Consider the following 27,966-nt stretch of genomic DNA (forward strand, 5'->3'; position numbering starts at 1 on the left):
TGAATCGTACATTTCTATCTACTTTTCTGTTCTTGCTAAAGTAAAAAGGAAAAGGTTTGGTAGACTGCATCCAGTCTTGTCAAAAATCTACAACTTGCACTTCTCTGTGTGGGAGACTGTCAAGCCAAGTTAGAAATGTTACTTTTTCCTACACTGTTAGTGGGCTTTACATTAGAGAGAAACCAGAATTACTTCATCATGCCTTCATGAATGTGGGTGCCAACGGAAGAGTAGCTTCAGTTGTAACTAAATAAAAGGGCCTCAGTACTACTTGGCCTTCCCTGCATGTAAAAAGTGTTCAGTCTGGGACCTGGCATCCTCATAAGAGCTCTTTTACCAAGCTACAACGTAGACAGTGGGAGTGCCGGCTGTGGAGGTCTTGCTACGCATGCAGTTCCAAAGATGACTGTTTTAATAGCAAGACATGCTGGAACTGAAAATCATTATTTTGTTAATTTTAAAGCTCTTTCAAACAGCCATATATCAAGATTAAGTATTTTTCTGAAATACCTGTTCAGATGAAAATGGACAATGCACAGGAAGTGTGGGTGAAATCTCAGTTACATTGTATCAATCAAGGGATTGCCCTTTTGCCTGGCTTTCTACATCTAGAGTCTCAAATCCCCAACATCTCTGGTATTTCTCCTCTAATTGCCAGCATAAATCTCGATCTGAGTAAGCTGATATGCTTACTCAGGATGTATACTATCTCTAGGTTCTAGGTGATCAAAGTTGATGGGGTGTCAGTCAATACTTTAGGGGAACTTTTAAGTTCAAAATACTAAGGGAAGATGAGCATCCCCCATGGGGTGACCAATCCCATGGGGTAACTAAATCACATAAAAGAAACTACAGTAACTAGAGTAACTATATCGTATCAGAGAAAAAAAAAAACCTCCAAAACTCCTAAGCAAACAAACAAACCAGACCCCCAGAACAACATCCAAAAGCTGTAACAATTCCAAACGACTTTTATCAGGCTCAGACATCATTTCAGATGAGCTGAAATGCTCTGTGACAGCTCACAGTAACTGTTACTAGCAGGATACCACACTGGTAACAGCTTCCATCTATTGCTGAAGAGTAATCTGGAGCCTTCATTTCTTACCATTGCATGGAGACCTTAAATAAAGAGGTGGGAACTTGCAGTTAACTTAAAAAAAGACACAAAAAGCCCCAAATTAAACAAAACATATGAGACATTTCCATGTAATTCACGCCGAGTAAAAGTAAAATATAATTTTTTCAAACACTTGAAGCACTTGAGGACATTGGCTTCTTCATTAGGTTTAAGCATTCATTTCTTAAGACACTTTCATGGAATCTGCTGTGAAAATACTTCTTTTTAAAGCAGACAAATTTTTTGACAGGCACAAGAAAATCTGTTCGATTCCTTATGAATTAATGTATTTCTACTTGTTTGTAATGTATGACTACTTTTGCTAGCATTTACACATTCTATTACTACCACTACAGGCAGCTGCCAAGCAGCAAGAGGTTTCTGGTGACTGAAATTTTATTGTTTAATATACAGTTGAACTTTAACAAAACAAAGTTTCTTTACAATATGCAGTTTATTTAAACTACATTATGAGAATGCTCAAGTTACTCACATCGTAAAAAACTTAAACCATCAAAAATTCTTATCTATATTAATGAATTTCATATTAAGCAAGAATTAATAAATATTTTTAGGTGACAATATACACTTAGCAAGTATTCTATAAACAGGTTATACCACTGGTTTGGAACATGAGAACTGTAAAAGTTTGAAAAAGTCATCTGTGTATCACTTCTGCAGATTTGATATCTGCATTCAAAAGTAAAACAAGTCACATCAATTACCACTTGTATTCTATTTTGAAATATATCTTGAAAATAAATTATTGTAACCAATGCCTAAAGTGAACAGGTGACCACCCATGTAACAAGATCAACTAAAATAAATAATTTACAATAAAAATTGTTGCTAGCACAAAATCATCATACAAAAACAATTATTGCATATAGCTCTGCACAGAAAAAAATAGCTTTTCTCATAGCAATGTGAACTGCTATAGATGCTACATCTATACTATCATCCTCTTTTAGCTGAAAACTGTAAACAGCTGATTTTGTGCTAGAGCTACAAAAGTATTATAATGTATTCATTTAAAAAAATACTTAGAATAAGTTTATCTCAAACTAATACTAATTTCTAAGAAACTTCAAATCTTAAGAATCTTCACCTAAAAATCAGTTTGTCAACTTGTAATTTCCCATTTATTTTGAATTTGAAATACGAGCTAATTCTTCACAGATAGTGTTTATCCTTAAAAAAAGGGAATTAAGGAAGTTTGGGATGGTTAAAGAGGGCAGAGAATTAAAATAGGAGGCTAAAAAGCAGTGAGCCCCCCCCTTTTCCCTTCAAAGCTCAGGAATTTGCCAGGTCCACTGAAATGGCACACCAAAAGTTACTGTCACTGTCTCTAGATCTGAAAACACCAGCTGGAAGTAACTCAGTCTTTTCGTACTCTTCTTTTGCGCACTGATTTCAGTGGATTATCTCCCATTCCTTCATCAGCTTCTTTCTTCTGGAAAAAAAATAAATTCAGCATTAGCATTGTAAACCTATTTTAATTATTGAAACTGGCATGCTACATTATTCCTCCTCCTGAACCCCCCAGTCATTTTATCACTAAATGCAGTACTTAATTTTCCACACTACTGATCTAATGATTAATCAAATGGGTAGAAGACTTTTCATTTCTATATTCAGAAGGAAGAGAATACTATGTCTAAACTGATGTCAGAAATTTGGTTTTGCCCATGTCTTTGCCAGTTTAAAAGTGGTGACTTTTAAATTAATTTAGAAACTTCCTTAAAGTGCACCTTTTGTTAATTTTAATTTCCACTTCTGAAGTAAGACACATTTAAAACATTTTAACTGTTCCCTTTGGAGAGCTACAAATAGAGCAAACTGTCCTTAAATCAGATGGGTTGTTCCCAGTTTAAAAGCAATGGGCTTACAGAGGCACAGGAAAAGCCTTTCCAACGAGAAATCCATTCTCAGACCGTGCATTGCTTCCTCACTTTCCTGCATCACCTAATAGCAGGCACCTCTTTTAGAAGGAACAACTCACAGAATGTGGCCCAGCCTGAGTGAGGACATGGGGTACATGATGTGTTCCAGCCAACTCACAACAGAAACACCTATATGCTGAAAATACTCAGAGAAAAGCAAGCCATGGCCTCACTGTGACACTGTGTAATGCCACAGACACATTCAGAGCTTGCTATTATTTTCAAAAGGAATCATGTGACTCTTAGCAGGGCTCAGCAGACACTGTATTCCTGGGTGAATGTACAAAGAAAAGAAAACTTCTTAAAGGAACAAGAGGAAGTATAGAATAAGGGGTAATTAATGAAAAATTTTAGTGCTGAAACAATGCAATCTCATGCAAGGTACAGTTTCCTAGAAAATTTTAAGTGAAAAGGAGTTAACATTACATTAAACAACACCCTTAACCTGGAAAGTGACTCCTTTAGGGAGTGACAAGCACAAGATGACCAATGGGTGGATCTAAAGTGCTTCAGACACACCAGTTTCTAAATGAAAGAATAATGAGCAGTTGACAAACAAGAAAAGCACAAATTCCATTCTACAATGATACTTTATGAGAAACATTTTGTAGAATATCTGGATGACTGGATTAATCTGCACAAGAAAAATGAAACTGCAGATGCTGTGTTCAAAAACAGTATTGTCATTTTGCTTAAAACCTTATTTTGGAATAAAAAACCCCAAAATGCAACTGGAAAACTTACGGTTTTTCTAGGTCTCAGGAAAAGGCTATTCAGTTGGAAGCACATGTTCTATCAATTAAGAAGCACAGTGAAAACTGACCAATCTGCTGCAGCATCCAAATTTTCAAGACTTACAATTAATTTAATAAACTGTTAAAAACTATACTTCTGTAAAAACACTTCATGTTTAGGGAGCTGCCTGAACACTTCTATACTAATACCTGTATTTATGCAGAGTATTTGAGGTGTCAAACTCAAAGGAAAACATATTTCTACCTCAGGATTTGTTTTATGGCTCAACAGAAGAAAAACACTTGTTTTAGGTAACTGGGCTTAATTAGAAGTATGATGTTAGACAATGGTGAGGAGAAAGTAGGGAAAAATGCAAACTTACCTCATCTTCAGAATCAGATTTATTTGACCTATCACCTTCCTGACTTCCATCTGCAATTTCATTTTCTTCCTCATCTGGAACTTCATTTTCTTCTTCATCATCATAAATATCTTCACCACCTTCACCTTCATCTTCTGCAGAAGAAGTTGATTTTACTTCGTAAACAGAACTATATTACAAATACACTATATCCAGACATATTAGTAAGGGAAATAAGCCAATTTCAGTCCTAGAATGAACTGCTTGTTTAGAATAACCCATAAAAACATCTCTGTGATACAGAGAATAGAATTCTCATTAATTAGTAGCAAGTGGTAACTGTCAGATTTAATAACCAATTTCAACAGCTCCAACTTTGCCTCTTCTCATAATAGCCCATACTGTCTTCAGACTTGTTACTGACTTAAAGGACTTGATTTACTTTAAAACTAGTTATAGTATTGGACAGTTTTGAGAGCACAGTCCAAAACAAGAAAACTCAGGCATCCCAACTCTGACTAAATTCTGACTTAGATGGGGAAGTACAATATTGCAGTTATCAGTTATCCAGCATGGGAGACACCTACATCCTAAGGGTACTCCCCTTTTCAACAGAGAATTTTTCTGGCATACTGTTTTGACTGAGGGATAAGCAGCTATTTTCTTCCCCCCCTTCTTGTGCATTTTTGCAATGCAGAAAGTAGTCAGAAAAGAATGTACTCCCCTTAACGCACTCCAAGAATGTCCAGCTTGCACTACTACTGCACTACCAGTACCCTTTGCAATACTTTCTATCAAGAGTAAACAAGGAATCTTAAATCTGACAGAAGGATATACATTAGCATTTTAAAACTTAACAGTCTGCCAGTGGCTTATTTAAAAACAGCAGTGAATTAGTGCTCAATTCTGTCCTTGTCAGGTCACACCTACATCTCATAAGCACCACTTAGGTATGAAAAAAACAGGAAAAAACCAAAAACAAATACCACAAAACTGTACCCACACCCAAATTCTTACTGTTATATCTCAGCTAAACTGAAACAAAAGTATCCATACAAATTTAGAATGTAGTCATATATAACACGATTCTTGGTGATGAAAATCTAGAAATACCTCATTTATTAAAATATTTGAGACTTCTGTAGAACTACCAAGAATTTTGGCTGCAGTATAGCTATAAATTGAGCCAGAGCTTCACTAATTGGTATGAACTAAGAAGTTAGTTTTGCCATCTGTCAATATACCTGGTACATGTCTACAGTATGTCTATATTTCCATTATCAAAAGGAGATATATGACCAAATAATGAAGATCATGGTTTAAGAAAGATGTAGACAAAGATCTCTGTCCTAAAAATATGCTCTTAATAGAAGAGCTTGGCAGAAATTCACAAAGCCTTTGCTCCTATTCTAATGAAGAGACTGGAAATGATAAATGATGTAAATCCAGCTCCTCCCGTAAGTACCTTTTTCCATAGAGGGGAAAAAGCCCCAAACAAAAATACTTCAGACATCAGAAGCTGTAAAACTCAGAAGTAGACAACTATACTACTTAAAATTATTATTTTAAATTTAATCAAATAGTAATTTAAGCATTATTTCATATAAATAAATGTAGAACTTGATAAATAAGGTTCAGACTGTGCCCCTGAAATTCCATTTTGTGGTAACATTCTTTTACTTCTTGCAATATCTTTCTAGAGGTCAAGGAAAGCAAGGAGACAACGCAGACAATTAGACAATGCCACAAAAATTAACACAGAACTAAATAAAACCATAAATCCCAGGGACAATGCCCTTCAAGAAGTACTCTGCCAGCAACTCATTGTCACTGGTGTCAAAGAAATCTCAAAGTGTTTCTAAAATTTGCTATTGTGCCACACTTCCTTTTTCTTTCTTTTTTAAATGGTCCCATGATACAATGCAGATCTCAAGTCATTCAGTATTCCACAGCTCAAACTCCCATTGCCTTCAACTCCAAAAAAACAAAGGAGGAGATAATGACTATGAAAGAACCATAAAAATCATAAGGAGAAAAAGGTACTAGTGGAAAATATTTATGACTACAGATACCATAGGGAGAAATCTCAGAGGAAACTTGCATCTGCACCTGATGGAAGCTGGCATCCACCAGCTTGAAGTTCTACAATCAACAAGGAAGCAGAGGGAAGAAAACAGGAGAGACCCGCTTGTGAGTCCTGGCCCAAATTGCTTCCCTTTCCCAGTACCTGAAACAGGAGCCTCCCTTCCCATCTTCTTTGTATCCTTTATAAGCTCTCTTTTTGTCTCCTCCATTTCTCTTCTCTCTGTAGCAAAAAGAATCAGGAAAAGGAGGCAGAAGACAAATTCTCTGATGCTTTCAGATATGAAGAGGCAAAAGAGCAATAGAAGAAAAGGGAAGGTTTCAACCTGCAAGTGTAAAAGGCGGCAGGAAGCTAAGGGAAGCTAGGCAATTCTTCTTAAAGCTAGAAAGCATGAAGTCATATGACAGCAAAATGTAATCCTTCCCTCTGAAGCCTAGAATTAACTGGAAAACCCTGGAATAGTCATACAAAAGCTAGCTAGGTTAGTTTTACTCTGTGCTCTGTTTAGTAACTAAAAGTAAAGGTCTAAAATAGAACTTACCTTTACAACATCACAAACAGCCATTCCAAGTACAATTTAAGAAAGTTCTAAGAGCTGAACAGTGTTCCTCTGCAGTTTCCTGGACCTTATTTCTAACATTGAAACACACACTTTAGTGTATTATTTATTAAGTGATGTGTTGTACTTAATTAACTGACTGACTTAACAGAAGAATATCGGAATTGAGGAATGGCAGCCTTGCAACAGCAGCATATTAGGTACAAACTATCTGTGATCTGCATCAAGACTGGGTAGAATAAAATAGAGTCTGCAATTCAGGAGCAAAGAAGAGGTAGAGTAGAGTAAGATCAAAAGGAAAACATAGGAAGATACAATGCTGAAATCACATACCTACAATTTAAGCTGAAGTAAAGAATATATGTAGCATAACCAGAGTAATTAAGTGCCTTGGTTAAGGCTCTCCAATAGCAAGGCAGACAGACGAAGTTTGGTGTGGCAAGCACTGTGCCAAAAATGTACTCAATACTGTCAGTACTGGCATGGGAACTGCTGATGCTGAGTAAACTTTTAAGTCATACAGACAGAAGTCATCACCACTCATGGAACATGGTGCGAAGACAGACAAAACCCACCAAGTTTCAGTCAGTAATACAAAGTGATGTCAGAACCAAGACAAAAAACCCAGCAAAACATGAATGTCTGCCATGTCTCTAATTATCCATGGCAGTCCCTTGTCACTATCTTTGTTCTCACCATGGAAGAGCGAAATAAGAGGCAGAATCTTGCAGAGTTCTGAAGCTAAAAACTTTCTCATGAAAGTCAAGATAGTGCACTGTAAGTTAGGTGCTTTGGTTTTTATTCATTATACAGACACAGGAAAATGCTAACAGCACCTCAAAGCTATAAGCTGAGTAGTACTCAGTACTTTTTGATACAGTAACATGGGATGATTTTATCCTTGGATGCTGAAGTACAGCTCAACCTACTGGGTCATTAATTTCTCCCCTGGGCGGTAGGACACACGTCTGCAGGCATGCAACAGGTTGCTAAAAAGCAACATAAAGGAAGCTGCAGATTTCAGTATTTCAAGCCTACTGTATTGTCAGGCTTTAAGAAGAATAACGGAAATCAGTGACCAACAGAATAATATAACCCTCCCAGAGAGGCATAAGCAGACTTATGTTAGAGACTTAAAGCTATTCCAGACACATTTTAAAGACAATAAAGTGACTTTGACTGCTTCAGGTACTAATATCTGAATAATTAAAATGTGCTCAATATAGGAAATATTTAGAAGGTATAAAATATGTATCACTGTCTACAAACATAAAAAATAGTGTTGGAAGCATGCTCATTTCTTGAAAGTGAAGAAATACTGAGTAGAGCCTTACTTTCTGCTTGTATTCATCAGAGCTATTAGCCATGGATGCCACTCACTGGAAGTTATCAAAGAGGAAAAAAGGCTCAGAGCAAAGCACATTTCACATAGTCTAAGATAACAGGTTGCAATTATTGGCAATGCAATCCATGAACTAGTTCTATTCGTGTCTTTAACCAAACTGCAAGCTGACACACTCATCTTACCATCTTCACCAGTATCTTCATTTTCTTTTTCCTCTTCTAGTTCATCATCTTCAAACTCCTCTGTCTCTTCTTTTAGTTCTTCCTTTGTAATTTGCTTAGATACATCAGTTTTTTTGAAGTCAATATATTCATCTGATTTCTACAACAAATTAAAAATCTATTTATATTTCAATTCCAATTAAGAATTAAACAGGCACTGTAAGCTAAGTAATACCAATGTCACATTAAAAGTACAAATTGTTGCACAGATGCTCAAGAATTTCCAAATAAAGTATTAAGAATAAAACCAAATAAAAATACAGTAAATTTCACTAACCTTTCCTGGCCAGCAGAACAACACACTTAGACCAACAGGGAGAGCTAGAGTCAAGATGTAAAGAACCCAGAGCCATGGATGTTCTTCTGCAGCAGTCACCAATTGACTAAACATACCAGGCTGTATTTAAAAAAAAATATTTAAAAGAATTGCTTTTACTTCCCTCTCAACACTTAAGTAAGTTCATGAAGTGTACTGTATACATTTATGTTGTACAAAACCCTTCTTTATCTTTGCATTTTAATGACTACAACAATATTGCATTTCGATATTAGTAAAGCAGCAACTCTACAAATTGCAAATAAATGGCAGGTGTTGAGTAAGAAGGAACAGATGTAGAACTCCAAACATACCAGACTGACCACAACTCAACTTTGTAAAGTCACATTTGGAGTCTTGGCAACCTCATACTTTACACCTTTCCCAGCTACTCTATTTTTCCTGTGCACTATGCCAACTCAGCTGAAAGTTCCCAAAGCATCAAGAACATGAGGGCAGCAGTTCCTGAGGAGCAATGCTGGCTCTACCTGTAGTACCACCTTCTCTCCTTTGACAGCCAATTATTCAGGGAGTAAATTGTCCTCCCAGTCCAGCTCTGACTTATACAGTAGACACTTAGGCAAGTGCCTGGTGCATCTCTGGAAGAGGTACATCAGTGTAGGAACCCAGAGTGCCGAGAATATTTCTCTGCCTGTTTTGAAGGGTTCTTACCCCCCTGAACAACACTGTTTTAACCTCCAACCTTGGAAAAAATTACCAACAGTCAGACAAGAACTAGAAAATACAGTGGTGTGAATTAGGTGATAGACTACTATGTAAGATTGTCACTGGGTGAAAAATTTAGAGGTTTTGGGCTTCTCTTTGTAGTAAATAAGAGTAAAAAACATCAAAATGGAGGATTGTTGTTGTTCTCTAAACCTTCTTCTCCTTCTTCTACTACTCCATGTTCTGCAGTAAAAGTAGTTTGGAATGACTGGATAGAGAATTCTGCAGTTCCTGTGTTACTGAATAATTAGTAGGAAAGTGAAAATAATATATATTTTTAGTAACTATTGGTTAAATTATCTTTAAAAGGCCATGTAAATCTTGATAATTAGACTTCTCTCCTGCTTTCTGTACTCTGTGTTATGCCTGGGTCACCTAGTGGCTCTGTTCCTCTCATAAGACTTAATAAACAACTATCCAGCAGCATTGAAACTCCAGGAAAAGTCTCAGTTTATCTTTGAAACTCCTTGCAAGGACTTTTAGAACATTCTCTCCCATCAGGAGGGATTTGATTTATGGCACGGTTCAGTGTCAATCAGCAACTAAAGAAGTTTGAGAGGCACAGTGGAACGAAGGGACTCAAAGGAATTTTTTTGCCATTGTGTGTACAGGTACGGATACAGGTTCAGACATAAACCCAAACATTTTGGAAAAGGGCAAGGTTGTGGGAAGAGATAGCTTTCCTGCTTGCATGGGCAGATATGCTGTTGCTACTCGCGACTCTGTGCCAAACAGCAGCTGTAAGGAATTGGCCACATTTGCCACCAACCCATCATTTCTCCCCCACAACTGCAGCCTGCTGTTGGCATTTAATCAAAGAGAATAGAGGACTGTTAGACAGAAACAGGAGTGCAGGCAGCCACTAGAGTGGCTCATGATCCTGTGTGGCAGGGCAGATCCATCCCACAGCATAGGGAGGAGAGAGGAAGGCCGCCAAAGTGCAGTACACAAACAAAATGTGGATGCACATATACAAATAGAAGAACAGATGCAGCTCTATAAACATACATGCAATATTTTCGGAGCTGCATAACACGCATCTAAGCAGCCAAAGGCCTAAAATTATTAAACAGAAACAAACACTAGACTATCCATTCCTCATGGGAGGAAAGCATCTAAAGAATATATATCATGGATATTGCCACAAGGGAAAATAGAGGGCAGGGGGCAGGAGGGGAAGTCTTTGAGTGTAAGTAACTCAGCCTTCATTCTTTCACTTGCTGTGAGGTACTGAATTTCTAATATCAATGTGAACAGCAGAAGGCTTCACAGGAAGTCAATTTCTCACTAGGTGTTTAAGTAAAATGCAGTACCCTTTTAACCTCAACAAAATATTGATCTGGGAAAGGTAAAAAGTCAAACTACAAGACAGAAAACCTATCAGAGTTATTCAGCAAAATTATTAATTGCAGACAAATTAATATTCTGTCAGCACTGACAGAAAATTATTCCAACACCACAGCTTCCTCACTACTTTCTACTATCAAGAACATAGTAAAGTTTATACCTCATTAGCACTTGCTACTAATTTTTTCAAGCCCCAGCTATCTGCTGCCCAGCGATCTGCTACTTCTTTTTCTGAACATATGATGAAGTTATCAAAGTAGATATCAGACGTCATAGACCAGAGTTCTAAACCAATAGCACTGACAGTGGTCATCTTGAATGGGTGAAGATCTTCAAAATAGTGTGGGTTTGGTATTTTCCGAGGGCTCCAGATTCCCTGTTAATGGAAACAAATGTAATCACATTACCTATAGATCACCAAAAGAACAACTTGTGAAAGAGATTTTAAAATAATAAGAACTTTTATTTAAAAAGACAAGCAGTAGTTTAACCTACCTAAAACAGAACTGGAATAGCCTACAGGATTTTGGCAGATGGGTCTCAGTTACATGGCTTAGTGATTTTTCTTAAGTGATTTTTCTTTTTTCCTGTAGAGGTTACAGTAATAACTGACTCTTACCAGAAGTGCTAGAGAAAATTTTAGGGAAGGAAAATTCAGCCTTATGATACCTGTGCAAATTAGAGCCAAATTGTGTTTGCAAACCTGCTTAGGATCTTACCCTCAGAGACATCAGATTCAAGTACTCCCCAGCCATAACTAATACAAAGTAACTCTCTTTAATACCCAGCCAATTACTTCTTGTATTTGGAGGGGATGAAGAGAATTTAATTATCCAAAATTGATGCTTCCTCTAAAACTGAACTAGTAAGACGATCTGCTTACTGAAAGGCTTCATTTTTTAATATAAAAAAAAATATTAATTCAAAATACTCACATTTAAAACACCAATGTAATTCAGAATACAATTCTGAAGACCATATTAAATAAATGATACTAATGCAAATTGTACAAAAGGCAACTTTAAACAGATAAATTGTTTTAATATAGGAAGCATTATGGTTTCCCAATATACTTAAAGGAAAAAAAAAGGAAAAGCAAAAAAAAATCTCAAATTAGTGAGGGTATTCAGACTTACTTATAAATATACTGTAAAAAAACCTAAATAAATATACAACTGTGACTTGCTTGCTCTGCTGAACTCTGTATCTTTTAGCAATAACCTACAATTTGGCTATTACCTGATAGTTAGGATTATCTATCATAGGTGCTCTCCATTTTCCTTTATATTTTGGGTTATTTTTCATGGGATGCACCCACTCTCCACAACCAGGTGCAGTCTCACACTTTGGATTAGGGATCTGAGGGGCTTCCCACTCTCCATCCATTTCTTCATCCCTAGAGAGAAAAAAAAATTACAAACAACTGATTTAAGGTCAGTCAGGCGTCAAACACTGGCAGTCTGAAGTGAGGGTCCATGTATATTGTTGTAACAACCTCAGAACTCCGGGCAGCTCACAGAACTTTACCCATCAGTATAAACACTTTTTTTAAGGAGTGCTACACCTTTTTATTTAAAGGTCACATGTGCATAACTACCACAGCATGACTGACTTCAATTACATTCCTGCCTCTGCAGACAGCTGAAACACTTCTAGCCAGGATGCTTAGAGATCCCTTTAAGACTTACATTATGATTTCAAATTATCAACTTAAACTATAGCAAATTCTTTCAAAGGGGTCCTTCATATTCTGGTGTTGCTTATATATCTTCAGACAACAGAAGGCAAGGACAAATTCATGTTTTTATAGAAGCAGTCCCCCACACCAACAAATATTTGGCCATACCTTACACATTCCAACTTCCAGTCTCAAAAGACAATGAGATTTGGACTGACTTCCACAACTAATAATCTGCCACAGAACAGTCTTATCTACAAGACACATTAACAACCTGCACTTACCAGTCCTTTGGTTTTCTTGCATTAGGGTCTGGAACATACTGTGGTTCATCATCAAGCCACCCCTCAGGCTTAACAGCATCAGGATCTTCTATTTTGGCAGGTTCATCTTCATCCCTTCAATTACAGACTTAGGTTAGAAAATACAGCAGCCTGACTTTGGACCAATGTTCTGTTCAGAGGACTACAACTGGCACGAAAGGGATGATTTTCAAAATCACAGCAACAGAATTAGACTCGCTGATCATGAGCATTAGACATATAATTATCTGCTTATAAATATCTATTATATTTACATTGTTTTACAGTGCTATTTAGACCAGATATTGCTGATATCAAGTGGCAGGTGTCAGTCAGGTCTTCCCATTGAGTTTTTCCCTATTCTTCCCAAGTTGCCATAAAAACAGTAGTTCACACAAAAGTAGAAATTCATTGTAAATTAAGACTTTATGGTAGAAAAAACTTCTTATTCAGGTGTAGCAATCTTAGTTATGAATTGCAACCATGCAGAGTACAAAATCAGCAAATAACAATTTTTATTTGTCTCCTTAGAACATGACCAGATCCTTATACCCACCTCAATTATGTTTTCAAATTTCAATGCTTTTAGTGAAATGCATTCCAATTGTCATTAGCAAACCCCAAAATAAAACCAGTCAAATCTTTCAAATAAATAACATGTATGTAAAAGAAATTTTAAATTAAAAATAAATAAAATTTAAATAAAAATGTTCTCCTTACCAGTCATCTGGTTTGACAGCATTTGGATCAGGTATTTTTGGTCTCTCATCCCAATCATCAGGCTTCTTATCAGTAGGATCCTCTATTTCTTTGGAAGGATTTACTGGAGGAATCATATTCTCAAGAAGATTTCCTTTACTGACAACTGTTTGGTCGATTAATATTTCAAATGTGTCATCTGGTTTTAGCACTAAATTGAAGAAATTTATATTAAAGAAATAAGGGAGCCATTTTATTTTACCAATATATTTAACCCAAACTATAGAATAAGCACAGACTTAGTCAAATAACAGCAAACAGGATCCTCACTAGCAGAGGAGACAGACTCCTCACTCAAGCACTGGATCTGGACACAAAACATTGCCCTTGAGGGGATCTGTGATCTGAATCAGGCCCCCAAAAATGAAACTCAAAGAAAATTCAATTGCTGAAACACATCCAAACACATTCTAAGAGATTTTTCAAAAACCTAGCAACTTGGAAAATTCTGTGGTTTTACTTCAAAAGCACAGACAATGAAAAAAGAATCTCTACCCCAAAAGGCATCTCTGCTACTAAATTACAATCTCACACTTGAAAGCAGGAAAACACAAGAACTGCGCCAATAACATAGTGGAAGGATCGACGCAGCATTTTCTCTCAGAATCAAACCTCTAACAGCCATTTCCCTCAAATGCCACACTGTAAATGCTTAAACATTTGAAGAGAATTTGCTGGATGTTAGCAAGTGTGAGTAACTGAGAAGCCAAGGTCACAGAACTGAGCAGTGTCAGACTCAGTATCCAGATGTATCCAGATCCATTTCTAACAAGCACTTATAAATGTGCTCACTGGTTAAATAGCAGATTCAACTGTCCATTCAACATGATGAAAATTAGTAAGTGAAAGTAATTACTATTCCACTTTTATGACAGTTTTCTAAAGACAGGTTAAGAAAACCAGAGTAACAGTCTTGTAACAGTTCGATAATATCTAACAATGGCCTTCCAGCCTGAAAGTTTTCAACAGTATAAATATCCATAAATGCAAAAATGAAATCCCCATATCACCTTTAGATAAACTACAAAGAACTAATTTTTAAACTCCTGTTATGAGTCACATAATGCATTGGAATCACATAGCTCTATGGAGTCTATTTGAACAATTATAACAGAATAAATGCAATCGAAGTTTAAGTACCTCGATTCATAATTTCTAACAAACAACCCAAACACAGGAACACATGCATTCCTTTATTATAAGATTCCCATTATTTAAAAGTGAAAGTTTGCTGTGGCATACTACAGCAATCTGTTTTAGAAACCACTAAGTTTTCCCATGGCACAGCACTTGAACATGCCTTCTATTATTATTCAGTGGAAGTTCGTAAGTACAGTCATTTTGGCTGGATTTGCAGCATGCCACAGATCAGCCCATTCTTCTCTGTTTGCTATTCTTCCTCAGAAGCTAGAAAAAGGGTGTAAAAATTAACTTAACTTTCATTTCTCTGTACAGTTTACTGGTACATGAAGAGTCGTCACATGAATTAAAACCAGCCCATATTCAATCACTTCAGAGTCTGTGCTGACCTATCTGTTCATGCACACTGCTTCACATGCAGGTGTTGGTGAGAACTCTTAACACGTGGAAAAGAGTGGTGTGTGGCATGCTACAGATTTAACTGAATTCCTCTGAACTCTGACACCTTCCAAGAATATTGGGCAGTTGTACATTTTAATATCATCCCCACTAAAAATATTTTATTATAATAATTACTGAAGACATTTATTAGTAAAGGCTAGTCAGGGCTGATATGTTTTTTCCTGTAATTGAATACTAAGCAGTAGCATCTGAAAGCTACTTTTATGTCCTGCAGTTAAGCCCAGTCATTAAACCATTTAACCCAAATCATTAAGCAACCACCACTCAGAATTAACAGGCTATTACAAACAAGCAGACTCAATTACAAAACTTCAGCAGACAAAACCACATTTTTAATCTCTCCTCTCCAATTTAAACTTGTAAGAATTAAACAATACCAAGAGTATATAGATGTGTCTTCTTGTCCAAATAGAATTTTTTTAGGTCTACATCAGGACGTTCAGCATGTTTTTCATCATATTCTCCAGTTTTAGGATTCTTATGTCTGAAGATGAAGTGTAGTTTGTAATCTTCTCCACATTTATCTGGTCCAAACATAATAGTGTAAGGTGTTTTGTCAAAAAAGTATTCCTGTAGAAGCAAGAAAACTGAGCATGTGTTATACTGGACATTTTATTAAGTCATTTTTGGTACTTCTTTTCCTTGGCATAGAGCATAGTTACCCATTTCTAAAAGGTAAATGAAAAGTGGTAGGGTAAATCATGAAAGGAACTCAACAGCCCTCTGGAGTTGCTGGGTGCTCTCTGTTCTCAGGGAATGGACTATCGCTCAGTCTCTTCAAGGAAGATGAAAAAATATATATATGGATACATATATATATATTTAGATGTTATCCTTATGTTAAGTAGGAATGCCTGTCACAAATCAAAACACCCAAGTATCTCTATCCCTCTACAAACATTACAGCAAAAGATGGAAGGGAGCTAGTTACTGTTCTTCATAACAATTTTATTTTCCAATAAAGATAAACCCCAGGATATTAATATCCAGTATTTTATCAGTACCTTTTTCTCTCCGCATTAAGTAACAGCAACAAACAACCCTGAAAATATCAGATATAGCTATTCTCCTTCAGAGTATGTTGCATTACAGTTATGTCAGTATCTTTTTAATTATTCATGTTTCCTGTATTTGGAATACACAATAATACACATGTGCTGTTCAGTAAAAAAATTGTTTCACAAGTTATGAGTTAAGATCCTATGGCTTCTATTAATACAGAAAGTCCTACAAAACATACACAAAAGTCATCCATCCTGGATATCAGGCATCTCCCATGGAGAACCAAGCTGTTCCTCAAATGAACAACTGATAGCAAATATTAAGCAAGAGGACATACCAGATTCAAGTCATTGCTACTGGAGAGAAGTTTAATATATGCACCACCACAGTCAATGCCTTTTTGAAAATTCACTTCGTATCTGGGCAAGGAGAAAGTTAAAAAAAACATTCCAAGTATCAGAAAAATACAAATTAACTGCTAGTCCGCAGTTCTAATTATGAATATATTAAGACTGCGTATTAGTAACTACTGTCAAAACATTTATACGAAAGCAAAACGTTTTACCTTAACTAATAAACATCAAGTAAAAAAAAGGAAGGATTACTTACTGAACAATCAAAGGTTTATCATCAAAAAAAAATGCTTTTGTTAGCATTGCTGATATTGCATGATACTTTGCCACTGATTTTAATACTAATCCTTTGTCTCCAGGCACAGCGTTTTCTTTCAGCTCTTCTACTTCCCATCTTCCTAAAACACACACACACAAAGTCTTTGAAAAAATGCAGTCTGAAGTAAAGAAATCACAGCCTTTTTGAAAGCAAAGAGTTAGCAACAAATAAAGACTAGTTGCCACAGTAGGGAAGAAATGATGGCATCTGACGTCAATGATGTTATTCCATGTTGTTCTCAAATTTACAAACATCCGTAAGTAAACTTTAATACTGTAGATCTGTATCTTTAGGTTGTGATATCCTACAATGGCTAGAGGAACATAAAATACTTCTCCAGATTTTACATTTACTCCTACCATCATTACATAAAAAACGTTGGTCACAAAGCACTGCGTAAAGCTAAAGACCTGCATCTTTACTTTTTTTTCTCCTTACATAGAATTAGAATCTCTTGAGTCAAATCAATCACAAGGTAGATGAAGTTCCCTCCTCCTCCCCAAAGTCTTTCCAAGAATTATCAGATTTAGTCCAAAACAAGCCTACAGCTTTAAAAATAGAAGATTTTATATTTATACATTCTCTAAGTTTGGGAGAAATACAGTTGAATACACATGTGCCCAGTATCCAAAAACCAGGATTTTTTCTAAAAGGGCAGTTACACTGTCTCACAGATTAACAGGACAAGATTCACTGGCTTTTTTTCCAGGAAAGAATACAGCACAAAACACCCTACTTCTACAATCCACTGTAATCTTGAAGAATGCCTGTGTCAATGTCAAAAGGAAGAAAACATCAGGTGTGGGAACCAACAGCTAGTCTGAAAGTCTTACAGATTTCGACTTGGACACAATCATTGTGTACTCTTGAGAATTCAGTTTGTATCCATGAGAAATGTAACATCAACAGAAGCACGAAGCATAAACAAAGAGGGAGGATGGACACCTGCAGAAGGGAGGGAAACTGGCTGATATGTAGCAAGAATGTGCGCTAGTTATAGGCAACCAATAATATTGTATTCTAGTTAGTAAGCCAATGGTAAATGAACATGTAACACGAATGCTAAGAAATTGTATAAAAGAGGCTATGGAGTATTAAAGAAGGCTTTTTCCCAGAGCAGTTGGTGTGTGCGTGTATGTGTCGTGACCATCTCAACAGCGACAATCAGGAGTTCCTCAGCATGTATTTTCGAGAAGATTCATAAACTGTAAAATGCAAATGCAACAGTGATTTACTTTTATTCAACTGAAGTGTGATTAGTCAAAGTTGTTAAGGAAAGGCAGATATGTAAGTCAATAACAAATTCCTAGTTTCTTCTAGCCTAATAAACAGGAAGGAGAAAAATCCCATCCTCTTCAATAGCGTTCCTTCTTGGAAACTAAGACCAAACAAAAATGCAAGGCAAAACAACAAGACTGAAAAAAAGAATTGGAAAGTAGTTCAAAAATGTGTATTTATCACAGACTTTATTAAATGTTGAATTTTCTGATTTCAGGCAAATACAACTTTTCTGACATTAAAGACAATTTTTTATCTAATATGAAGCCAAGTAATCAGAGAGACTTCATTTCTCATAAGCATCTCATCTGCGTGGATATCTCCTCTGCAACTTCCTAGTTTTACCAATTCTTTCTGGTAACCACTAAATTTAGAATCATCAGTTCTACTCTGTTCTGCACACCAAAGTTCTGCAAGTTACGCTTGCTTACCACTTTCTGTTAACATTAATTGATTTCATTTGACATAAGAACAGTAGCAAATACTTCTCTGTTGCAGTAGAAACTTCTTCTGTTCTCCCCACTCCCTCTTGAATGAAATAAACTCAGGTCCAAATTATTGCCACAGATCACGCATAGCCAAATGGTTTAAAATTACATTTAAGCAGCCAGTTCTAGACTAGGAAATCACAAGCACAAATGATTAAACCATCATGTTTACATGACCATCAAGTACAACTTTTTCATTATTGCTTTCCAAATTTGTTTTAGGCTACTCTAAGACTAAACTGTACAAGAACCACAACATTCAAGCACAGGCAATCTGAAAAAGTATTTAAAATAAAACATCATGCAGTTTTAACTTTTTTGTTTCAGAGGCTGTACCAAGAGACCAATCCATGAATCAGTAGGACAGGTGGAGCAAGATGGAACATGATGCTTTAGAAACCTGTTTAACAACTGAAATTGAAGTGATAAATATCTCTGTCATGATTTCAGAGAAGACAGTTCTAAAGAAACAATATTTGTAAATAAAGAGTATTAAATATTCAGATGCCAGAGGGTATTCTGGTATCATCCATGGCAACACATTGTTGGAATGACATAAAAAAGTGTATTGGGTTGACCCTGAGTTGATGGACAGTCTTTAAGACCAATTACGCTTCTCACAATTTACATATTTAAACTGCACAGACAGGCGGGACTTCCCCTTTGGTCGGAGCTCGCTTGCTGGGAGGTGGGGGCTCCGGAGCCTCCCGGCCCCGCCGGGCCAGGCCGGGGCCACTGCCCCTTTCCCCCTTTCCCAACGCTGCGGCACGGACCCTGGGTGGCTGGGGGGGACTGCCTCAGAGCCACAGGCAGCTGAAACCAGCCATGGACTGCTCACAGCTAAACCCAGCCATGGACTGCTCACAGCTAAACCCATCCAGCGCGGCTTCTGGGGACCGGCGGGTCCCTCTCCTCTCCATGCGGAGCCGGCGGAGTCAACGGGAGCCGGCAGAGCCTCCTGTCTGCAGCCAGCACACTTCGTGCTGAACTGAAGAAGACACCACGCAGCCAGCAGCACAAAGGGAGCGAGGCTTTCTCCTCCATAAAGCCTGAACAAGAACACCCTTCAGCATGGCGGCTTCAGAGCCAGAGAGAAAGAGAAGTGAGTCACGTGGGACGGAGCTGGAAATGGCGACGGGAGAAAAGAGGGCGGTGCCACGATTCTGGCGCGCAGCTTAAAAGAAACCTTCTTGCATGCCGTGGTAAGAAACTGTAATACCACAAACTGTTTGTCTCTTTAATCCATTTGAAGAACATGGGGGGATGGAGTATCTTCGTGTGCCTGTGAAGATTGTGAAGAATGCCGATGCCAGGCTTTATAGTAGTAAGAGGCTGTTAGAGACTTGTGGCGAAGAAGAGCCTTTGTGTGCAGGCCAAAAGAACTTATCCTTAAAAAGATGAATAACCCCATGTGATGGCCCATGTTTTGTAGTGTGAAGGAACTGTGAGATTTTTCATGGGAGAGATGTTCTACACACAGCAGATTGTTTGTTTCCGGGCGGATCTGCTGTTGGTGGCAGTTTGGGAACCACGTGCAACTGAAGGAAAAACCTTTTTTTCCCTTAAGCATAAGAGAGAGACTTTTCAAGAACTGGAACACTGACTAACATCCCATGTTCTGTTATCCCTTGTGTGAGCTAGGTAAAAGGAGAGAAGTGCTGGGGGGGGGGGAGGGGGATTTGCTTTAATTTTGTTTTGTTATTGTCTCTTTACTTTTAATTCTATTAGTAATAAAACTCTTTCATTGTACTGCAACTGTTTAAGGTTTGTGCCTGCTTTGCTTTTCTCCTAATTCTTATCTCACAGAAAGAAAATGAGTAAGTAATGAATACTTTGAACCAAAACCACTACGTTTAATTGGTGTTTCTGCCTGGTTTCGAACTCAACCCGCTACAAAAAGTTATCTTCACACTAAGTAACCCAGTGAGTAACATTTCAGATATCAGTTTCAGGCTAACAGTCATTATACAAACTAACATTTTTGACCTATGCCATCTAGATATTCAAAGATAAGTTCTGTGTTATTTCTCAAAGAAAGAGTAGTTATTTCTCAAAAAGCAACAGAACATTACAAACTACGTAGTGGAGGTAAACTTTAAAACTGCTTACCATCATATTTAGCAACATTATCATCCATGTCTTCTTTCAGTGTTACAGACAACACCCACCTAAAACAAAAATTGTACTAGTCATTGAACTATCTATGCAAAGCTGTATTATTTAACAAAGGAAAAACAGCTTTTGCTTCTAGACTGTGAACCTGTAATACTGATTGTGAGTTAGCATCATGGAACTGTGTGTAGTTCAGAGAACTTGCAAAGAAAAATTAAAGGAAAGTCGTCTAATACAGCATTTCAAAATATTTCCTAAAAATGTACATGAATATACAATTATAAGTCTAAAGTAATTAAATTCCTGAGTTATTTAATTCTGAATAAAATTCAGTTTTATGTAAAAGTTGAGTTTGGCAGAATGTAATATGCATATAATGTAAAAAATGCACAGAAAATAGCAAGTTTCAAGTATAATACCTTCAATATGATAAGAAAAAGAATTCAGCCAAAGGAATCTTAATTTTATCTGATAGTAACAGTACACATGCATAGCAGAGGACAAAAGGGAATGGTAAGTGTCCAAATGACAAACACAAGATTCCAAGTGTACTGCACACAGGAGATCCAGCAGATCTCCTTGACTCTGTGAGCAAGGCAAACTCAGCCTCTTATTAAGGTTACCAAAAGATATGCACAGTCTCTACACAAAGCGCTCATATGGAGAGGAAGAAAATGAAAAGGGCAGTCCACCCTCATCTGGACATACACTGGTTCTATCTGGAGCCATGCACAGGAATACCTTAAGCCAACAGCACTGCTGAACTCTTCATTGTATGAATTACAAGAATACATTCTAATCATTTATTCAGGAAAGAACCGTTTTCATTCATTCTGAACTATCCTCTACATGGAGCGTTTCAGGGATGAATACTTTATCTTTTCTGCTTGAATTGTAGTCACATTTGTTCACTGTTAACAGAGATGCTGGGAAAGCTTCACAGCATAAATAACAAACAAGATCCTTGGCCTACCATGAGAGAGACCAGTGAGGAAATAAAACATCTCTACAAGTCATGTGAAAGATTTTCAAGGTCCATTCTCAAAAAAGCTACTCTATTCTTACGTAGTCAATTTATTTGTACTCTTTTCCACACTTTAGGGAAGAAAGGCAACATGCTGCTTACTTTCCCATAAACCTGTCTCCCATACTCCTTAGTCTTATGTAAATTATGTATAGCTAGACTAAAAAAATCCCAAGCATAGTAGCTAAAACTTTGAACATTAGATTTAGTAGGAAGAAAAACTAATCTTATAACAGATCTCAAAAAGCTAGAAATTTGGATGAATGGTATCATTCAAGTACTGCCATTAAATATTTGCATCTGTTAATCAAGGTTTTCAGTGGTTTGTTTGGTTGGTTCTTTTAACAACCATTATCACCTCTTCTATTTAATAATTTTTACTGTCATCACAGGTGCTGCTTTTGCACTTAACATTTAGAATTGACACATACCTAAGATCATGTGAAAAGAAAGAGCTTGCTACTGAAATGTAATGGCACTTCACCTCTCAGCTAGTTAAACCCAACTGGCTAAATCTTTGTATTATTTTTCTTAATGTCCACAAACTCAAAGTTTATTAAAAGCTTCCTTAAAACAGACACAAAAAAGTAACATATCTGGAATGTTAAGTGTCCAGCTTAACATTATGATCTATTTGGAGCAAGCATTAATAGCCTTCCCAATTCTAACCCTCGCAAAAATTAATTTTTATAAAGATACTAGCAGAAAAATGAAAACAAAGTAAGTCCTGCCACTGTAAGTTAAACTCCTGAAAGTAAAAGTTTATCATTTTAAGGCATAAGCTTACCCAGACAATCCTTCATCAAAGGTTTCTGTAAAATACACTTCCCCCGTTGGCTTTGGAGTCTGGTACACAACCTAAGAGATATGTACAGATACATGTCCCAATATAAATTACAATTTTTCATTTGAAATACACTCTCATACCTCCAGAAGTAATCCACCCAGGCAGATCAACAGATTTTGTTCATTCCAAATACCTAGCAGCATAAAACCCCTTCTACTCCACCCACATTTCAATAGTTTGAGTGCATTCCTCCAACAGTGAGCAACTTCACTTCTCTGAATTTTAGAAGTTGCTTCCTCTGTTTAAAGCTTCTAACTAAAGCTTTCTTACATCTTATGTGAAACAAAACCCCAAAAAAATTTCTGAACTTTCACCAAATCGGCTTCCTCCCTGTTTCTTTCTATATATGTTTTCCATTCTTCTGTTTTCCCATCTATTGCCCACATCTGTTTTGAAGAACAGCATACAGATTTTCTGGTAATAGAGACAGTGCCAAAAGGCAGTTGTGACTGATGAAGTCAAACTGGTCTAAAGTCAAAGTCTCAGTGAGATCAAGATGCTTTCCATTTACTTCTCTAGAAGTGGCATGTTAGGACTTGCAACAAAAGGTTCTGTATTCAGATTGAAGTAAAACCTTTTTCATGACTATCGACCACAGGCAGGAGATTTTACACTTGGGCATAAGAGATTAGTTCATTAAGTTTGCCCTGTATGTCACATGTAGCTACTGAAAACCTTAGACTGCTGTATTTCACATGCACTCAGTTGTCAAACACAGATTAACTTGCTCTAGTTTTGACTATGCATCTCATATTTAACCAGCTTGAACTAAAGACTTCTATAATCTTACCTCTATAGAAGATTTCTCTCTGTCAACATCAGCTTCTTGGGACTGCTTGTCAAAATTCTCCACTTCGACATCTGCATCCAGATTTTCTTCATTTTCTATTCCTGCAGTCACTGAGCTAATTATTAGGACACCCAAGCACAGCCTGTCCCACTGGAAGTGCATCCTGGTTATCTGAAGAACTGAAAGTTTTAGATTTTAAGTATCATTTCAAGGATATTATCAATACTCTTTCAATTTTACCCCAGACTCTACCTAAAAGAGGAAAAAAAACCCCACTAAAATAATGAGAAATAACTATCAGAAAGTGTTGCCACTATAACATTATCTTCATTTGCCTTTTTTTTTTTATTATTATTAAGCCCTGACTCAGAGTCTCTTTTCCCTCCTGTTTTCCCTATGGAAGTGCCTGTAGCCTGTTCCTTTACCTTGCCAAATCTAGCAAGGGTATAGACTGCAGTATATATGCTTTTTTAAGAACTAAGCAAGACTGCTTTTATTTTTCTCATTTGTAAACAATCTGAACAAGTAATTGAATTGAATCAGTCTCTACAATGCAGCAATAAGTAACATCCCTTTCATTAGGAAAAATAAAATTATAAATTTAGAATCCACCACCAGAATTGCATTTGTATTTGCCCTTACTTCCAATACTACAGTTAGATGAGTGCAGAGTGTATATTGACTTTAGCTGTAAGTGCCAAAAGAAAGTATAAGATGGTTTTAGAAAATATTTTCTGTTTCAAAATTATTATCCAATAATTTTCAAGTTTAAGTTAGGTAGAGCAAGAGTTTAAGCTTAAATGCAAATACCTTCCTAATTTCAGGGAAACCTGAAAATCTTTAATCTGTGTAAGTATGAATGTCAATAGCAGACAACTGCCCCAGCCTCTCAGTCTAATCTGCTGTGAAAAAGACTGTTGCCCAGTATTTTTTGCTTCATATCAGTAAGACATACAAATACAATTTTATGTTAGAGTATCCAGTGGTTTGAAGAAGTGCTGTGTCAAAAAAATGCCTATGCAAGTTTCCTCAAAGATCTTGCAAAAAAATGCTTCTTTCTGAAATTATTTCTGTCTGAATTTGGAAATAGAATGAAGACAGATTCTAGGCATCTCTGCACAGGTATTTATGATTTGGTTCTTACTAACCTCTATTCACAGTAAGCTTAAATAAAGACAAATGCCAGTATTTAATTTGCTATTTTAAGACATTTTCAAACCTTGCATTACTTGTAGCCACTACTAGTTATACTAAATGCTCTGCTGCTGCTGTGCCTTCTGCACCTGAGAAAGCAGCCGCCCTCTCAGTTACATCATCACTCCTTAGAGATTAAATTGTTTAACACTACAACTCTAAATATCCCAGCAATTATAGATACTATTTTATACTGGAAGTGTGAGTCTCTTTTTTCCTGGCTCTATCAAATTTGCTAAGCAATTCAAACATTATAATTACAGCAGTAATTATTTCATCATTCATTTTTTAACACCTGCAAGTTTTATCAAGCAACACATATAGAGATCTAACAGTATCAGGCTTTATTTCTTTTAAGACTTATCAATTTATATTAACTGCACTGATTCTATTTAGAGCCAAAACACAGGATTATCATAAAGAAGTATCACACACTAGTACTATGTCAATACTAGGAAATAATCAAAAGCCTCCTTTTTTGGGACTAACACCTATTTTCCACAAAACTACATTAATCATATTACCATTCTTTTTTTCTCCCCCACTACTGTCCACAATCTCTGCCATTCTATGTGGGACTTTACAACCTCTCTTGAAGATGGCAAGTCTGTGGTTCCCTCTTTTTGCAGGTGATCTATTTCAACAGCTATCTGCAAATTTTACCAGGGTTTTGTATTTGATTTTTTTTTTTAGTTAAAAACTAGAGATAATGTTAATTCATAGACCTCCTTAGCAGTTCTAGAACTTAAAATAATCTTGCCCTGAAGATTTAAAGCAATTGAGTTTATCACAGGTGAACATTTAATCTTATGGTGTATTTTTGAACACCTTTGCCTGAAGAGTATCAGTTTTACCAACCCCGTTTTCTTGTTCCTTAATCATTGTATTAGGACAAACAGTCAAAGAATTCCGTATCAATACCTTCTGGACTCCTTAGCTCCTAGGTATAGTGTCATATATATAGGTCATATAACCAGGTATCAGATTTGCATTTTTAGCATACAGCCTGCCTGCCTCACTTTAGCTAGTTTGTCAAGCAGATGGTCTCTGCTTCTCCTAAAGCAGATGAAGAGATACAGCTTTCTCTTCCAGTGCATTTCAGGTGTATTTGTGTATGATCCAAAATGCTTTTCACTTACGTAACTGAAATTTTACTGTAATTAGTCCCATTCACTTTTGTTCCACACACAGACTAACAAGGGCATCCAAGAAGTCACACTAGTACTCACCTTTCCAAACAGCTCCCTTCCAAAATTTCTGATGCTTTCACTTTGTTCCCACTGTTCTCACTTCTCCCTGATCCTACCTACAACTTCCCTAATTTCGTTCAGCTTTCAATTATATCTCTTACCTCTTCCTTCAAGAAGAGAAGGCACATTTTAACATTTGACCTTTTGATACACTTTTAAAATAATCCCAGAAATGCTGAAATATGCTATCAAGATGAATTACAGTTATCACTCAACTGCCAGGCAAAGATGGTTTTAGCCAACCCAAGACATTTTTTACTTTTGTGAACTCTGCCACACTACAGTCTTAGAATATAAAATAAATCTTTCAACTAAGCCAACAAGTTTCTGGTCTCAAAACAAATACTCACACTACACATTTAATTATCTTTAAAACCTACTGAACTTTCCTAATTAATACATGAAGATCTATGAGAAACTTTTCTTGTTCTATTTTCAAGGTGGCAATAAAAACAAGCCCAAAGGATTCCCACTGTTAAAACTTCATCAGCAGAACAAAGCAAATTAAAAGAGTCTGTGGCTCTTACACAAACCTCAAACATATTTACTAGCAGTCTTGTCAATGTATCCAAGTTCAGACCTGTAATTTTAAACATACATTTTGCATAGCTCGGTCACTTTCTACCATGGGTGACCACAGCACAGCTACACATCAGAAGGACATTTAAGACATGCAAAGCATGCTCTAGGGACCAGCTACAGTGCTGCAACATCAGCAGAATATTGCACCTAAAGTAACAAGCTGCTTTTTCTGAGACACAGACTAGTATTTATGAAAGAAAACGGCATAAGCTGAAAGCATATTCTGACTGGATATTAGAATTTTTTTCCCCAAGAGGACAGGTAAGCATCAGTACAGGCTGCCTAGTCTCAGTCCTTGGGGTCTTCCAAGAGAGTCCAGATAAAATCTCTGAGCAAGCTGGACCAGCCTCAGGGCTGCCCCTGCTGTGAGCAGCAGGTCAGGAGAGACCTCCTGGTGTCCCTTCCCACCTGCATGACTTGATTTGTCATTGCACAGTGCAAATGTGTCAACCTCTGGACCTCCGCACCATGGCCTTTCGCGTATTGTATGCCTGCCATTAAGTTAGTGGCATCCTTATTCCATTTGCTGCAGAACTAAATAAGAGGTCAGGATCCTTTAGATTACTAACTTTTCTTTGGACTTTGAAAATGGTCATGCGTTTTCCATGTAACTCTCAGAGTTTTGGATTCTCAAGCAGAAAGGGCATAAGACGGCCATTAACAGCCTTTCTCACTCCGAAGTCCAAAGCTCCTGCATCCAGTACCAACACATGGGCTTTTCATAGGGCCAAATATCAATTCCATCCAGGGCCATAAAAAGTGGAGGATTTTTCACACATCCCTTTTTCCATCTGTAACCACGAGCTGCTTTATTCCTCCCCCATTCTGCTGCATTGGCATCAACCTGACATAAGACAACATCCAGCTGAAACTGCTCCATGAAAAGCATGCAAGAATTATTATGCAACTTTTAATTTTTCCTTTTTTGGGTGTGAAAACTGTACTTCCCTCCCTTTACCTGAGATGTTAAGCACCCTGTGCTGGAATGGATGCCGAATGTGAAATTCAGCAGTTACTCCAGCCGCAATGCTGCGCTCCTGCAGGTGCCTCGAGATATTTTGCTGCTACAGTGAGCTCGATTAAAACCTCCAATAACACGTTAATTTCCAATTAACGAAACAGACGTTTGGATCAAACGGCCACCCGGCGTTCTGTCAGTATCCAACACGAACCCCCTTTTTGGATACCTCGAAGGGAGAACGAGGGCGGCAGGCGTTGCCCCACCAGTCACCTGCGAGGCCGCGCTCTTCCTACCCGGCCTCGGGTAAGGGGCCGAGCCCCCAAATCCTCCCGTGCGGCGCCTTCACCCAATTCCCCGCCATCCCACCCTCGGGACCCTTCGCCGTCCGTGAGGCGCGGCCGAGCCGGGGCCGTCACTGCCCACCGGGGGCTGAATAGAGGGGGCGGAGCAGGGCAGCCACCGCCCCCTCCCCTCGCCACACGGGGCCCACACGCATCTCCCGCCGGTATCGCGAGGCTAGGCGGCCGCCGCTTCCCCAGGTCTGGTTACCAAGCACCGCGACGCCGCTCCCCCCACGGCGGGCGGTTACCGGCGGTCCCGGCGCTGCCCAGCCCGCGGCGGGCGGTTACCGCTGGTTACCGGCGGCGGTCCCGGCGCTGCCCGGCCCGC

At 37.6% G+C, this 27,966-nt stretch overlaps 1 protein-coding gene across 2 annotated transcripts; it reads right to left on the minus strand.

Annotated features, from left to right (window-relative positions):
- Positions 1–502: 502 nt before the first annotated feature.
- Positions 503–27,966, minus strand: CLGN (calmegin). 2 transcript variants are annotated; one of them, XM_082281851.1, is made up of 16 exons: positions 27,887–27,966; positions 23,311–23,489; positions 22,461–22,531; positions 20,647–20,705; positions 16,709–16,850; positions 16,437–16,518; positions 15,475–15,667; positions 13,457–13,646; positions 12,719–12,832; positions 11,996–12,152; positions 10,917–11,132; positions 8,645–8,764; positions 8,329–8,467; positions 6,387–6,464; positions 4,181–4,314; positions 503–2,573 (listed from the first exon to the last, which is right to left on the minus strand). In XM_082281851.1, the coding sequence occupies exons 2-16, from the start codon at positions 23,470–23,472 to the stop codon at positions 2,499–2,501; spliced, it is 1,932 nt and encodes a 643-aa protein (XP_082137977.1). In that variant the 5' UTR covers positions 23,473–23,489; positions 27,887–27,966; the 3' UTR covers positions 503–2,498. The 2 variants fall into 2 exon arrangements, with proteins under 2 accessions (XP_082137977.1, XP_082137978.1); XM_082281852.1 differs by lacking the exon at positions 6,387–6,464.

Source organism: Coloeus monedula (genome assembly GCF_965178545.1).
Source record: "Coloeus monedula genome assembly, chromosome: 5".
Taxonomy (NCBI): domain Eukaryota; kingdom Metazoa; phylum Chordata; class Aves; order Passeriformes; family Corvidae; genus Coloeus; species Coloeus monedula.

What these genes read in the sequence shown, in the direction of transcription:
- CLGN (XM_082281851.1), bottom strand. Translation starts at nt 23,472, where the DNA reads ATGCACTTCCAGTGGGACAGGCTGTGCTTGGGTGTCCTAATAATTAGC. An exon ending in GCTGTCAAACCAGATGACTG is followed by an intron (nt 12,833 to 13,456) that starts GTAAGGAGAACA and finishes CTGTAATTGAAG; the next exon opens with GGATGAAGATGAACCTGCCA. An exon ending in TAGTAGCAAGTGCTAATGAG is followed by an intron (nt 8,765 to 10,916) that starts GTATAAACTTTA and finishes TTTTAAATACAG; the next exon opens with CCTGGTATGTTTAGTCAATT.